This window comes from Hypanus sabinus, chromosome 16 (genome assembly GCF_030144855.1).
Source record: "Hypanus sabinus isolate sHypSab1 chromosome 16, sHypSab1.hap1, whole genome shotgun sequence".
Taxonomy (NCBI): Eukaryota; Metazoa; Chordata; class Chondrichthyes; order Myliobatiformes; family Dasyatidae; genus Hypanus; species Hypanus sabinus.
In genome coordinates, this window is record NC_082721.1 from 76,506,153 (window position 1) to 76,522,875 (window position 16,723).

Consider the following 16,723-nt stretch of genomic DNA (forward strand, 5'->3'; position numbering starts at 1 on the left):
CTTCCCCTTGTGACAGAGTCTGCACTTCCCACTTTGAACCCTCAGTACCCGAGAGCAAGTAATACATCCTCGATCCAGAGCCTGAGGGGAAGGCTTCTTCAACTTCCACCACAGCTTTGGTAATTGATACTCGTTTATTATTGTCACGTACACCAAGCTACAGTGGAAAACTTCAGCTCGCGTGCCATCCAGACAGACCGTTCCATGCAGGAGTACACCCAGGTAGTACAAACTGGGGGAAAAACGCAGAATACAGTGTTCCAGTACAGAGAGAGTTCAGGATATGTTGCTAGTTTTGGAAATTTGGTGCAGGTAGACAACTAAAGTACAAGGGCGACAGTGAGGTAGATTGTAGGGTCAAGAGCTCGTCATTATCATACAAGAGTTTTACAACAGTGGCCGTTTGGTGTTTTCTTCAGTGAAGTCAAATGTAGAATATTTGTTTAATATCACGCCCACTACTCCTGCGTAGTCTGCATGTTCTCACATTTATTTTATTCTCCTTTTATTGTTTACATTTCTTGTTAACTTACTCTCATAATCTCTCTTCATCTTTTTTAGACGTCCTTTGTTGCGTCCTGAAACTCTCCCAGTCTTTAAAGCTACTTCCCTCCCTGGAACAACGTCAGCACTTTCTCTGAATCCGTTGCTATCTCCTCCCTCAAACCAACTGGGTGCCCATACTCAGAGTTTGTAACATCATTATTACCTCTTTGTTTTCAAAGCAGTCCAACCCGTAGCTCGCCTTCATTACGAAATATTTCTCCTTCCATTTCTTCTTGCTTTCCACGTACTGCATTATGTAACCACTGGAAATCACTTGGTCAGCATCTCTGGGCTCCTGGGGAAGAACAGAATGACTGATTAATTTTTCATTCATGGGATATATCTATCCCTGAAAATTGACGGAGTTGAGAGTCCATGTTATTGGTGGGTCTGGAGCATCAAGAAGACCATGATCCTCCCCTAAAGAGCATTTATGAACAGACAAGATATTAGCGCGATCTGTGGTTGTGTATCAAGGCACAAGATTTTAAATTCTATGCTGTGGTGGGATTCTCAGTTGTGTGTTTGATGGTAGAAAGGAATAAGCTGTTCATAAATCGTTCAGTGTGTATCTTCAGGCTCCTACACCTCCTTCTTGATGGTAGCAATGAGAGGACTGGTGTGTGTTCCCTAAATTTCCCTTTCCTGAAGTCCACAATCAATTCCTAGAACTTACTGACATTGAGTACAAAGTTGTTGTTGTGTCACCACTCAACCAGCTGATCTATCCCGCTCCTGTTCGCCCTCTCTGCCGACTATAGTTACAACTCCCAGAGAGTTGTGGAGGTGTGGAATGCACTGCCTCGGAAGACATGTGGAGGCCAATTCTCTGGATGCTTTCAAGAAGGAGCTAGATAGATATCTGATGGATAGGGGAATCAAGGGATATGGGGACAAGGCAGGGACTGGGTATTGATAGTGAATGATCAGCCATGATCTCAGAATGGCGGTGCAGACTCGAGGGGCCGAATGGTCTATTTCTGCACCTATTGTCTATTGTCTATTATAGTTGAATCAGTGGCAAATTTATAATGGCATTTGGTCCGTGCCTGGCCGCACAATCATGGGTGTAGAGAGAGTAGAGCTGTGGGCTAAGCAGGCATCCTTGAGGTGCACCATTGTTGATTGACTGGGGAGGAGATGTTACTTTCCAATCCTCACTGACTGTGGTCTTCCGATATGATCACTGTGCTACGGTGATAGGGCCTGGCTAGTCATTGCCCCTCACTTTAGTGTGTTTTGGAGCTGACAGGCTAAATTTTTCCCAAGAATCATCCACGTATGCTGAAATTGTTCCTGGGACGAGCTGAAATGTCAATTGAGGTTTTGGGGCAGAGTACAGTTATTGAACTCACTGCCACAGTTTGGGATCACAGACACGGGTTTGAATTCATGTGGTAATTTAAGTGATAGTTGGAGGTCCTCATCCTACCCATCCCCTACTCCTCCCTCCCCCACCCCTACTTGGGCTCGATGTGCCCATCTCCCTTCATCCCTTTTCAGTCCATCAATCACCTCTGATCCTCATCGCCCCCTCCCATCCTATCAGCCATTTTCCCTCGCCCTGTCCATCCTGATACAGGGTCAACAGGGCCTCCCCCTCCCCACGGATGCTGCACAACCCACTAATTTCTTCCAACGGACTGTATGTTGCCCCAGATTCCAGCATCTGAAAGTCTCCTGTGTCTTCATATCTGGGACCACTGTTTATCCTATGACACTGAAACCTGGCGATAGATGTAAAACCAATCTGCCTCACTCCCCTCCTTCAGGAGGGAAGGTAACTTACATATCCAGCCTACACATGACTCCAGACCCAACAGTGTCATTGAACCTTAAGTGCAGTGACAGGTCAGAATGAATTAAGGGTGGGCCATAGTCACCGCGTCTTTCAGCCACTCCAGAAGCCTGAGTGTGACCAGTATACCAGCATTAACCCAGGTGTGTGGTTATGCATTAAGACTGTAAGATATAGGAGCAGAATTAGGCCATTTGGCCCATCAAGTCTTCTCTGCAGACATTAGAGACATTATGTTCCCCAGCCATCCAAAACCTGTCTGAAGAATATCCCACCACGCCTTCAGGAACCAATATCTTCCACTGAGCAGGCAGTGAGGGAGCAGAGATGCAGGAGAGGCTGAAGCATATTTAATGAGGTTTAACCACCTCTTCTAAATTCTCGTGGCTTTGCCCGTTCAAAACAGACAGACAGACATATTTTATTGATCCCGAGGGAAATTGGGTTTTGTTACAGTTGTACCAACCAAGAATAGTGTAGAAATATAGCAATATAAAACAATAATTAAATATTAATAAGTAAATAATGCCAAGTGGAAATTAGTCCAGAACCAGCCTATTGGCTCAGGGTGTCTGACACTCCGAGGGAGGAGTTGTAAAGTTTGATGGCCACAGGCAGGAATGACTTCCTATGACGCTCAGTGTTGCATCTCGGTGGAATGAGTCTCTGGCTGAATGTACTCCTGTGCCAAGCCAGTACATTATGGAGTGGATGGGAGATATTGTCCAAGATGGCATGCAACTTAGACAGCATCCTCTTTACAGACACCACCGTCAGAGAGTCCAGTTCCACCCCCACAACATCACTGGCTTTACGAATGAGTTTGTTGATTCTGTTGGTGTCTGCTACCTCAGCCTGCTGTCCCAGCACACAACAGTAAACGTGATAGCACTGGCCACCACAGACTCGTAGAACATCCTCAGCATCGTCCGGCAGATGTTAAAGGACCTCAGTCTCCTCAGGAAATAGAGGCGGCTCTGACCCTTCTTGTAGACAGCCTCAGCTTCTGAAATTCACAGGACATCCTATATAAAGCAGAATCTGGGGGAACCAAAGCACTTAATGGCACCGAGGAATTTAAGGAATCTAATATCACTAAAGAGAAAACAATGAAAACATTAATGAGACTAGAAGCAGACAAATCCCCCGGATCCAATAACCTTCCCTTTAGAGATTAAAAGGAGGCCACCGCAGAGATAATGGATGCATTGGCATCTTTTCAAATTCCTTAGATCCTGGAATAGTCTCAACAGAGTAAATGATATGAAATGTAACTTCTCCATTTAAACAAGGAAGGGGATTCACAATTGGAAGTTGTTGGATTGCCTTTGATTGGTTTATTTTTATACAGTGAATAGCTTTTGTGTGCTATCCAAATGGGTCGTGCCATACATATTCAGCAAGGCAGTGAAAAGAAACAGAATGCAGAACCCAGAACTGGGTGTCACAGTAGCGTAGTGGTTAGCACATTGCTTTACTGTACCAGCAACCCAGCTTCAAGTCTCACTACTGCTGGTATCTCTCCCTGTGACCACTGGGTGCTCCTTTTTCCTGTACCGGCTGCCAGGTTAATTGGGGCGGTCGGGCAGCATCAGTGGAAACGAGCGGTCAACGTATCGGGCCGAGACCCTTTGTCAGGACTGAAGAGGGAGGGGGGGGCAGGGGCCCTATAAAGAAGGTGGGGGGAGGGATGGGAAGGAGGCTGGTAGGTGCCGGGAGAAAAATCCCGTCAGAGGAAAGATCAAGGCAGCTGGAAGAGGATTGTGTTGCTTTGGCCATAGCATCTGCAGTGTGCTTTTGTGTTTGAGGTTAATTGGTCATTGTAAATTGTCCTGAGTTTAGGCTAGGGTTAAATTGGAGGAGTTCTGGGCAGGTTGGCTTAACGGACCAGAAGGGTTTAGTCCATGAGGCATCTTAATCAATCAAAAAATAAATAAAAATCAAAAATGACAATTAAAGTACTAGGGTCATGGTGAGGTAGTTTGGGAGGTCGAGGATTCATCTTTAGCATGCGGAAAGTCAATTCAAGAGTCTGATTACAGCGGGAATGAAGCTGTCCTTGAGTCTGGTGATACCTGTTCTCAATATTTTATATCTTCTGCCCAACAGGAGAGGGGAGGAGAAAGAATTAATGTGTAGGGCGTGTTTTTGGTTACTTTGGCTCTCTTTCAAGGCAGTGAGAAATGTCAACAGAGTCAATGGAGAGGAAGCTGCTTTGCATGATAAACAACTGTTTGCCATCTCTTGTGGTCTTGGGCACAGCAGTTGCTCTACCAGGTTATAATGTATTCAGATATTAGTTAGACATCTGTTGTCAAAGAAAAAGTTGGAATCCATTTGTAAGGATGAGGTTACAATAATTAGCCTGGTCTTATAAAGACCATTATAGGCTGGAAGATCAAATTTGACATATACAATTGCATTTTTTTTGAAAAGGTAGATAAGGGGACATCAATCAATGTGGTATATTTAGATTTTCAGAAGCAACTGATGTGGTGCAGCATGAACAATTGTCACGTAAAACTGAAGGTTGGGTGAAATGTATTTGCATGGATGTTAATTGGTTATAGAATAGAAAGATGGGTACAAGGAAGAAGAAGTGTACCAATATCAAGCTAATACACCGTCACCAGTGGCATTGCACAGGGAGCAAGCTGTCAGCTGTATATTAATGACTTAGATAAAATGATAGAAATTCATGTATCCACATTCACTGACTGTATAAAATCCAGTCAGGAAAAGTAAACATTCACTGTGTTACAGGAGACGTCAATGGGTGAAGGAGGCGTGCAAGAAGGTAGCAGATAATAATGTGGGAAAGTCAGACATTGTATGTTGGTACGAAGAATAGGAAAGAAGAATTTGTTTGAAATGCTGAGAAACTGATGAATGTTTGTGTATTGAGGGATCAGGGTGTGCTGGTTCAAGCGACATAGATGGTAAACATGCAGGTAGAGCCAGGAAGACAAATAGTTATCACAAGGGTGTGGAGTATGAAAGCAGGGACACGAAGTGTAAGGTCTTTACTGGAGAATACAAGAATATAACAAATGGAAGCAGACACTGACTGATTGTCCTCTCTTCTCTGTGCCCACTCCCGAGCAAGGCCAGCTTGACTGATACTGAGCTGTCTCGTTCAGACCGCCAGGAAACTACTGAGAAGTGATCTCCAAGGAGTTTTAAAAATGAACATGAGAAAGTTGGCAGATACTGGAAATCCAAATCAACACACTCAAAATGCTGGAGGAACCCAGCAGATCAGACTGCCTCTGTGAATAAACAGTCAGTGTTTCGAGCTGAGACCCTTCTTCAGGACTGAAAAGGAAGGGGGAACGGCATCAGAAACTTTGAAGATGTTGTCACAGTGCTAAGGCAGGAGGTTGAACCAACTCAAGAGCAGTGCCCAGAACCGGGGCATGCTCTCAGAATATGGACTCCAGAGTACTGGACTAAGAATAGCAGAGTTAATTTTTATTTAAAGCTCTTAGAGGGCAGTGGATGCTCAGACAGAGGTTGCTAGGGCTTTGGGCACTATCGGGTTCAAGGATTCTGGTGCAGGTGTATTAAAGACCAAAAATGGACAACACTGGCCAAGTCCAGACTGAAATGAAGGGTTGTCATCAGGCCACCAGATAGAGAAGCGGCATTAGGCCACTCAGCCGATGGAGTTTGCCCTGCCATTCCATCAAAGCTGATTTATTTTCTCTTTCAACCCCATTCTCCTGTCTCCTACCCACAAACTCTTACTAATCAAAAACCTATCTATCAATGCTTTAAAAATACCCAATGATTTGGGCTCCACTGCCATTCATGGCGATGAATTGCACAGATTGCAATGAATTCCTCCTCACCTCTGTTCTAAAGGGAGGTCTCCCTGGAGCGTAGGAGAATGAGGGGAAATTTGACAAGAGTTAAACAAAAAGATGAGAAACGGCAAGGTGGGTTTGAAGTTAGTGTAACACTGATACAGTGTTAAGTGACACAGGGTTCAGTTCCGCTCCTGTAGGACAGAAGGGTTCAATTGTTCTTGGAGAGGGTTGGAGAGGCACAACTTTGGGGACCAAAGAGCCTGTACTGCACTGTACTCTTCCATGTTCTGTGTTTTGTGTTCTACGTTCTAACAGGGTTGAAGGATCAGACACCCATCCCAACTCCTAATGCTTAAACACCCATTATCTGGTGAATGGGTGAGTGGTGCTAATGTTGGGCTAAACATGTACAGATTAAATAGAGGTGTCAGAATGAGAAATGTGTATAGTTCAGTGGCTAATGTTATTAGCCAGTAATTCCACATGTATGGTTTGTACAGTTCAGAAGACTGGGGGGAGGGGGGTCTCATAGAAACCTACAAAATTCTACCAGTAGTCGGGCAGATTAGATGCAGGAAAGAGTCTCCCAGTTGCTCTCAGTCACAGATTTAGGATAAGGGGCAGATTGATTTAAAACTGAAGGTGCAGTGAGCAGTGAACTTGTGAAATATTCTGCAATATATGCAAGGAATTATATTGCTGTCGGGTCTCGAGGAATCAAAGGTCATGGGGAGAAGGCTGGGACAATGGACGTTCAGCTACGATCATCTTGAATGGTGAGGTAGGATTGAGGGGCTCATCCTGGTCCTATTTTCTGTCCCAGGAAAGATTTACAAGGATGTTGCCAGGTACTGAGTTATTGGGAGAAGTCGAGCAGGCTGGGTCCTTTTTCTTTGGAGTGTAAGAGACTGAGAAGTGATTTTATAGAGGTGTATAAAATCACATGGGGCATCGACAGGGTGAGTCCACTGTCTTTTCCACCTGCATTGGGAAATCAAAAACTAGAGGCCACAGGTTTAAGATGAGAAGGGAGAGATGTAATAGGAACCTGAGGGGCAACACTTTTACACAGAGAGTGGTACGTATGCGGAATGAGCGGCCAGAGGAAGTGGTTGAGGTAGGTATAATTAAGAATTTTTCAAAATAAAAGAGACACAAGAGAGAGCAGATGTTGGAATTTGGAGCAACAAATAATCAGCTGGATGAGCAGCATCTATGGGAGAAAGGAATTGTCATGTTTCAGGTTAAAACCCTGCATCAGGACTGAAAACCACGAGGTCTGAAAACCAATCAAGTGTATTAAGAAATTATGTTATTTTCCAGAACAGCAGCCAATCTGCTCTCAGCACAGCGCCAAGTCTCACAGTTGGAATCAGTGATTGGTTAATCTGTCGGACTCAGTGATTGGTTAATCTGTCTTTAGAGGGGTGACCTCATTGAAACCTATCTCCCTTGACTGAGTGGTTGGAGAGAGGATATTTCCTATGGTGGGAGAGTGTAAGACCATAAGACTCAGTTTCAGAATGGAGGGGTGTCCTTTTAGAGTGAAGATGAGGAGGAATTGTCCTAACTAGAGAGAGGTGAATCTGTGAAATTTATTGCCATAGGCAGCTGTGGATGCCAAGTCATTGGGTATACTTAAGGCAGAGGTTGATAGATTCTTGATTAGTCAGGGCCTAATTCTGTCCCCATATCTTATGGTCTAGTGACATTGTGGATGACAAAGGCAAGCTGTTCTGAACCTTGGACAAAGGTTTCCATCAAATTGATGTTCAAAGAAATACTAAAATCTGCAGGTGCTGGAAACCTGAAATAAAACCCGAAAAAATGCCGGAAACACAGAGTTCGGACAGCATCTGTGGTGAGAGAAACTGAGTTGGCGCATAGTTTTTCTTTCCTCTGATACTCTTAACCAGCTGAGCACTTGCAGAATTTTCTAATGTTGCTAGAAACACCTACTATTCCTGATTCTCCTGGCACAGCATCAGCTGTACTATATGGTGTTTCTGCTGCAGGAAACTGACCTCCACTGCATTTGTACCGATGTCTGTGTGTCTAGGACACTGAACTTCAACTTGATTCAGCACTGTAGACCTGAAACTTCAGCTGTTTCTCTCTGCCAACTGACCCGTTTCCAGCACTTTCTCTCCTCGTGTTTGCCGTTTTCGTTGTTTCCCGGCCGACCCAGCAGCGCGAGGGCCCCGTCCAGCCCAGCCGGCTGACCCCCGCCATTCCTACCTTCTTCTGTAGCAGCTGAGGACCTTGGTCCGCCCGAGGCTCCAGCTCGTTCCAGACGCGGCTGAGAAAGGCTGCTGCATACTGTCGGTGACAGTGGGGCCGAATGTCATTCAGCAACCCGTCAGCCCTCCCTGAGGGAAAACAGACACAGGCTCAGTCCATGAGGCACCATGATCAGACACACAGAGTGACAATGGCAGCCACACACCACAAACAATCTGAAGTCACTTACGGAGGGAACAAGGTCCCTCAGTGATATAGCATCTAAGCTCCAACTTCACAGACCATGGTGACACTTAGAATGAAATAGAACATGAAACAGAGAGCAGTACGACACAGAAACAGGCCTTTCGCCCACAATCTACATCATATACGATGCCGCATTCAATTAATGTTCTTTCCTGTACGTCCAAGAGGTCCACAACCTTGTCGTAGTTTGGAGGCTTGTGCGCCTCAATGACCCGGAGAGCTATGTTGAGTCAGGACTTTATGCTTTGGCTCTTGGTAGGGTCACCCATGCCCTAGGGTCAAAGGGTAGAGGTCAGACTAAGAGTGTCCCACCGGTCCTCCAGGTTCTGGGGCTCAGCTCAGGGCAACAACCCTGGCTAGTCAAACAAAACTGCAAGGAAGGATCCTTCTACGTCCAGGTTTGACAGCATCTCAGAGTCTCCACCTGGGACTTGCATGACTGACAGCAGTGAAAACAGAGAGGAAGCCACTGACAGAATGAAGGAAGCCCCAAACACCAGAGATGGAGGACCTAAGCAGCAGCGGTGTAACAGGCAGTGAGGACGTAAGTAGTACGTATTCTCCACTCCCTGCAAACCCATCTGCCTTTAAATGACTCGTCCTAATTGCTTCCATCACCACCACCTCTGGCACTGCGTTCCATGCACCCACCACCACCACTCTGTGTAAAAGACTTGCCCTGCATATGCCCTGTAAACGTTTCCCCTCTCACCTTAAGTGTTTGTACTCTGGTACTTAACATTTCTTCCCTGGTAAAAAGATTTTCTCTCTTCTACCTACGCCTCTCATAATCAGAATCAGGTTTATTATCACCGGCATGTGTCGTGAAATTTGTTAACTTAGGAGCAGCTGTTTAAGGCAATACTCAATATAGAATAAATAAATCAATCAATTACAGTATATGTATATTGGAGATTAAAAATCGTGCAAAAACACAAATAAGATATAGTGAAAAGTGAGGTAGTGTTCACGGGTTCAATGTCCATTTAGGAATCGGATGGCGGGGGGGAAGAAGCTGTTCCTGAATCACTGAGTGTCTACCTTTAGGCTTCTGTACCTCCTACCTGATGGTAACAGTGAGAAAAGGGCATGCCCTGGGTGCTGGAGGTCCTTAATAATGGAAGCTGCCTTTCTGAGATACCGCACCTTGAAGATATCCTAGGTACTTTGTAGCCTAGTACCCAAGATGGAGCTGACTAGATTTACAACCTGCTGTAGCTTCTTTCAGTCCTGTGCAGTAGCACCCCCACCATACCAGACAATGATGCAGCCTGTCAGAATGCACTCCACGGTACATCTACAGAAGTTTTTGAGTGTATTTGTTGACATATCAAATCTCTTCAAACTCCTAATGAAGTGTAGTCGCTGTCTTGCCTTTTTCATAGCTACACCGATATGTTGGGACCAGGTTAGGTCTTCAGAGATCTTGATACCCAGAAACTTGAAACTGCTCACTCTCTCCATTTCTGATCCCTCTATGAGGATTGGTATGTGTTCCTTCATCTTACTCTTCTGGAAGTCCACAATCAGGTTGTTGCTGTGGCACCTCTTCACTGGTTGGCATATCTCACTCCTGTACACCCTCTTGTCTCCATCAGAGATTCTATCAACAATGACTGTACCATCAGCAAATTTACAGATGGTATTTAGGCCATGCCTAACCACGCAGTCATGTGTAGATAGAGAGTAGAGCAGTGGGCTGAGCACACACCCCTGAGATGCACCAGCGTCGATTGTCATTGAGGAGGAGATGTTATCACCAATCCCCACAGATTGTGGTCTTCCAGTTAGGAAGTCGAGGATACAATTGCAGAGGGAGGTACAGAGGCTTAAGTTCAGGATTGTGGGAATGATGGCTTTAAATGCTGAGCTATAGGAAGACATAATCCTATAACTTCCTATCAACTCTCACCTCAGCCTCTAACTTTTGACTTGGGAACTTAGCTCCCAGTGGGGCATGGGCCATCGATAGTCTCCCGTCTCTCTCCATCATCCTCTAAAGACGATGGTACGGTTGGAGTTCATCAACACTTCTGTAATCCATTGCATCCACTGTACAGGTGTTTGGTCTGTACAGTTTCACCTGAGCCCTTTTGTCCGGCCTTACCTGTTTCCACCTCTCACAGTAGGGATGTAGGGTTGGACTTTGACCTCAGCCTCTGTAGCTCCAGGGACAATGACCAAGTTTGTCCAGCCTCTCCTTGTAGCTCCCACCCTCTATCCTGATGAACCTCTTCTGCACTCTCTCCACAGCGTCCACATCCTCCCTGTAATGGGGTGACCAGAGTTGTACACAATATTCCATGCTGAGCATAAGGCAAGTTTCATACAACCTCCTGACTCTTACAGTCAGTGTCCATACCGACAAAGGCAAGTGTGCCGTGAGCCCCCAAAGGCTCACTGGCTCAATTTCAAATCAGAATGTATACAACCTGAAATTCTTACTTTTCACTGACATCCACAGAACAGAAGAAAATTCCTAAAACCTACTACCAATGGGGAGGAGGAACAGGAACCTGAAGACCACACATTCTTCCCCTCTGTCATCGGATTTCATTTACCTGTGAGCACTAGCTCACTATTCCTCTTTTGTACTGTTTATATATTTTGTAATTTACAGTAATTTTTATGGCTTGCACTGTACCACAAAACAAAACATTTCACAACTTACATTAGTGATAATAAGTCTGATTCTGATTCTGTCCACATGGATTTGCTCTGGTTTCCTGCGAGATCCTAAAGACATGCCGATAAGTTAACTGACTGCCGTAGAGAAGCCCCGGTGTAGCAAGTGGCAAAAGGTACCAAAGGGGCATATGTGAGAGGGAATAAATTTCAGTGGTACTGGGGAACATGGAGAGAGGGAATGTGACTGATAGATGGATTCTCTAGGAGCCAGGATGGATCTGTTAGGCCCAGTGGCCTCCTTTCATGTTGCAGTAAGGAAATTATCCCCAAAACAGCCAAGTTAATCTCTCAGTAAAGCCAGCATGGACCTGGAATAAACTGGATTATCATTTAAAGAGTTAATTCCAAACAACTCTGCGGGAAATGACTCTGTTCTGAGCTACCGTACATTATCATTGTTGGTAAGGATCAGGCAGTAATCAGCAAATTCCAGCAAACAGTCTCTCAGTACTGATGACCAATTTTTTAGCAGCCTCCACTGACTCTGCCATGGTCTCCTCAACAAACTAGGAGATAATTCCCCAGTCCACTCACAACGGGCACGGTGAATCCTGTCTCTCAGGCAGATCAGCTCCCACAGCAGCTCTTGGGTAAGTCTCTTATCGGTCCCACTGGGAGAACCCTGCTGACGGTTCTCAGTAAGCCCACCACAAACCTCCCAACAGGCAAGGATGAAACTATCAGCTTCTTAACAAACCCACTATCTGAACCAGCAAGTCCCCCCTTAACTGAGTGACAGTGGGCTTCAGTGATTGGGTTGGGGGATAGAGCTGCTGAAAGTATTACGCCGAGGTGACCCTGGACCGGCCTCGCCTTGGATGAGTGGTTAAACAAAGAAGGTCACATGGGAGAGCGCAAAGGATGAAAGTCAACGTACAATTTGTTTTGGAACAAATAGTAATCCCTGAGTTAGGCAGAGGTATGCTGTGTTTACTCGTGAACTTGTGAGAGCTGTTTAACGACAGCTTCCCGTGACTGCCTTCACGCAGATTCTGTCTCAGCATTGTATTATGAGCAAGCACAGGCTCTTCAGCCCACACAATCCGTGCTAGCCATCACCGCCTATTTACACCAATCCCTCTTAATCTCCAGATTTCCCCATCCACTCCCAACGCCCCAGGTTCTACACTCAGTCCCAAGCTCGAAGCAGTTTGCAGTGGGCAATAAACTACCGACCTGCACGTCTTTGGGAGGTGACTGGAGCAATCCGGTGGAAAGCCACAGGCAGAGCAGGGAAACACCACACAGCTTGACCTGAGTCGAGATTGAATCCGAGTCTCTGGGGCTGTGTGGCGCAGCGCCACCTTCATCCGTCACTGACAAAATCACAAAGCAAGAACTAAAAGCAGGAGTAGGCCATTCAGCCCGTCTCCTAAAATTGTGGCTGCTCCTAGTCCACAGCCCCACTTTCCTGAATTAATCCCACATTCTGGATTCCCTAACGTCCACTGATCCTGAATATCCCCAGCAACTGACCCTCCACCACCCCCTTGGGTAAAGAATTCCAAATACTCAGTGCCCTTTGCTGTAGAACCATCTGTCCTGAGTACTGACCTTTTCCTTTGAGACTCCGGCCCCTGCAGAAGTCCTTCTAACCAGAATCTGCCACAACCACATCCACCCCACCCCCACGGCAGGCAGGCTGCGCAGTAGGTTTGACATGCACCTTCCAGCTAATTACTGTTCATTATGGTGGTATTTAACCCCCCCCCCCCTTCCTTTTATCGTTGTCTTGTTGAGGCTTGAGAAAAGCACAGTAACGTCACGCTCCTTGCTTGCTTTCATCCTTGTCTGAGAAAGAGGACTTCCATTTCGACCGATGCTGGAACCGAGTGGTATTTATATACTGCTTTCAGCTGCGGTGCTGGCATTTAACTTTCAGTTTGAGAGTTCTAGTTAACGGCCCTGTTGGCCTAGCGTTTATTGTTTTCCTTTTCCTTAAATTCCTGCAAGGTTCGCATTAAAGTCTGAGAATTGTCGACTCACTTCTCCGCACTTGTGCCATATCCAAATGTTCTGACAGAAACATTGGCTCAATGTCCAACCTGTTTGCATACAATTCTGTAGCTATTAATGAGGTTGGCTCTCATTTTTCTGGTGCTGTATTGGGATTGTCTTATTATTGTCATGTGCAACAAGGTACAGTGGAAAGCTTGTCTTGCATGCTGTTCATACAGATCACATCATTACACAGTGCACTGAGCTTGACTATCATAGAACAATAACAATAGACAATAGGTGCAATAGACAATAGAAGTAGACCATTTGGCCCCTCGAGTCTGCACCGCCATTTTGAGATCATGGCTGATCATTCACTATCAATACCCAGTCCCTGCCTTGTCCCCATATCCCTTGATTCCCCCACTGCAGAATAAAGTGTAAAAGTTACTGATAAAGTTCAGGGCAGGCAAACGATAGAGTGCAAGATCATAACAAGGTAGACCATGAGGCCAAAGTTCTATCTTATCGTTCTAGACATCCATTCAAACGTCTAATAACAGTGGGATAGAAACGATCTTGGTGGCATGTCTTTTCAGGCTTTTGTATCTCCTGCCTGATGAGCGGAGAGAAGCGAGAATGTCTGGTGTGGAGCTGGACCTCATTAGATAGATACATTGGGGGCAAAACTGACACTACAGAAGTATCAGGCATCTACTGTATCTTCTCCAACAGGTGGCTCTCAACCTTCTACCTGTGAGATTCAACAGTATTCACATCAACAAATCTCCCAGTCCACATACTACAAATTAACTTTGATCAGAACTTCATTGAGGCTGCCCACACACATATACATGGCCTCACCAACAGGCCAGAGAGTAGGTACGCAGTGGCAAGTGACTTGCCTCCTGATACTCCACAGTCCACCATGGCATGAGTTAGGCGTGTGATGGGATACTGGCCTCAGTGAGTTCAGCTCCAACAACACTCATGGGACTGAGTCCAATCCGGGACAAAGCTGTCCGTGTGATTAGCAACCCATCTACTGCACTCTCCCCATTGTTCATTCACTCCACTGATGCACATTGGCTGCAGTGTGCACCGCCTACAAAACACACGGCAGTTACTCACCCAGACTACTCTGACAGCACCTCCCAAACTCACCGTCAACCAGAAGCACAGGGTATGTGGAACACCACCCTTCCAAGTTAGACAGCGTCCTGATTTGGAAAAACTCACTAGTCATTCATTGCCACTGGGACTGGGTCCTGGAACACCCTCCCCAACAGTACTCTCCCTCTGCACCAGAGGATATTGGTGGTTCAAGAGCACGGCACATTCCCAGCTTCTCAAAGGCAATTAGTGATGGGCAAAAATGGCATGCCAGCAACATCCAAACTCAAAATAAACAAAAGCCTTTTGTGTCGGCAGCCAACGATGCTCATAACATAGGATGCATCATTAAGATGGAGAGTGAAAGACTTAATTCTGGGTTTGTAGTTCTGAACTTAAATAAAGGAAATTAAGAAGGTATGAGACATGAGGGGACTATGAGAGACTGGGAAATATTTCTTCACGCACTGACAAGAACATGCCGGTGAATTACAGCAATTGTTCACTTCTGCCTGGCGCAAATGTGATTCGACCACAAATCTCTAAAGAAATGAGGGATGGTGTTAGACTGGTGCAGGACATACACCCAGTGACTGCTTTATTAGATACACCTATATACCTGTTCATTGATGCAAATATCTAATCAGCCACTCATGTGGCAGCAACTCAATGCATAAAAGCATGCGGACATGGTCAAGAGGTTCAGTTGTTGTACATAATAGGGAAATAATGTGGTCTAAGTGGCTTTTATTGTGGAATGTTTGTTGGTGCCAGATGAGGTGGTTTGAGTATCTCAGAAAATGCTGATCTTCTGGGATTTTCACACACAACAGTCTCTAGAGTTTACACAGAATAGTGCGAGAAACAAAAAAAAAAGCATCTAGTGAACGGCTGTTGTGTGGGTGAAAGTGCCTTGTTAACGAGAGAGGTCAGAGGAGAACGACCAAACTGGTTCAAGCTGACAAGAGGGCATGAGTAACACAAATAACTACTCATTACAAAGGTGGTATGCAGTAGGGCACCTCTAAACACATAACACGTCAAACATTGAAGTGGATGGGTTACAGCACAAACATACACTCAGTGACCACTTTATTAGGTACACGGTGGACGTAGCCCACGCCAGCATCTCTGCAATTTCCTGTGGTTTGGGCAGAGCAGTTGCCATGCCAAACAAAACCTCCATACCTATCTGCCAAGAAGTAGCAACTTGAATGTGACATTATAATTTCTGAAGTTACTCTTAAGTGGTACATTCTGCCAGGATCCAAGCAAACAAAATTTGAAGCTGATTTTGAATCCAAGTGAGATGGGAACATGCAATGTAACAGCACCTACCTGGTTTCCTACTAACTTCCTCGCTGTACCTGTACGTCACTGTAGCAGAAACCCTGTACAGAACTGGTGCTGAGAAGGAGTAATTGGTTACTTAGGTTGCTGAAGGTGAAGTTTCTGGCACCACTCAAACTTTCCTGAAAACCCAGGATTGTCTGAGGCCACTTAAATATTCACTGTGTAGAAACAATCCAATTATCAGCTTCCCAAGGGTATCTTCTTGGTGGCCCGCAAAGTCTTAATCTTAACCTTGGATTAGACAACTCCCTCTGTTCCCTCTAGCAGTGAAACTTTTGGGCTCTCCTGTGACTGACAGTGCTTGCTTGGTCTTGAAATAATTCATCTCACAGCACACCTGACTTGATGGTTTAAACTTCCTGTGCTTTCTGGTGATGAGAACCAATATTTCTCCTAGTTTTCTTTGGAAATAGTATTTATACACAATATGCAAAAAAATACAGTTTATCCCATTCTTGATTAGACTGGGCAGGATATATTCTCATCCCAGAAAAAGAACATCTATTGAACAGTCAGGAAAGCTCACCGACAACTCCACTTTCCTAGAAAGTTAAAGAGACCTAGACTCCTACAGATGTGCAGTGGAGAGCATTCTAATAAGCTGCATTACTGCTTGGTCTGCAAAATGCACTGTGCCAGACGGGACGATTCTACAACAGGCAGCTAAAACTGCCCAGTGCATCACCACCACCAAGGACACATACAAAGCAAGGGCCAGCAATATCACGAAGGATCCTACCCACCCTGCTCCTGGACGGTTTGTCCCTCTCCCAACAAGAAAGAGACTATTTATAATCCACGCCATGACCACCTGACTGAAAAACAATTAGCTCTCCAAATCATGAGGCTGACCGAAACCTCCACGCATTAACCCTCCCCACCATAACCCGACCCCCATTACTTTATCATTTCCTGTCAGAGTCACCTTATGTACGGTATAGACACTCCTGTAACTCAAGTCACTTTATGTGGTACATATCGGTCTACGTAT

At 45.4% G+C, this 16,723-nt stretch overlaps 1 protein-coding gene across 2 annotated transcripts in view; it reads right to left on the reverse strand.

Moving 5' to 3' along the window:
• Window positions 1–16,723, reverse strand: part of LOC132406460 (protein Niban 2-like) — a 174,572-nt gene that overhangs the window by 44,697 nt on the left and 113,152 nt on the right. For both annotated transcript variants that reach the window (XM_059992175.1, XM_059992174.1), the window contains exons 5-6: window positions 8,392–8,522; window positions 710–841 (exon numbers count right to left, since the gene is read on the reverse strand). In XM_059992175.1, coding sequence (XP_059848158.1) covers window positions 710–841; window positions 8,392–8,522 — 263 coding nt within the window. The remainder of the gene's footprint in view (window positions 1–709; window positions 842–8,391; window positions 8,523–16,723) is intronic.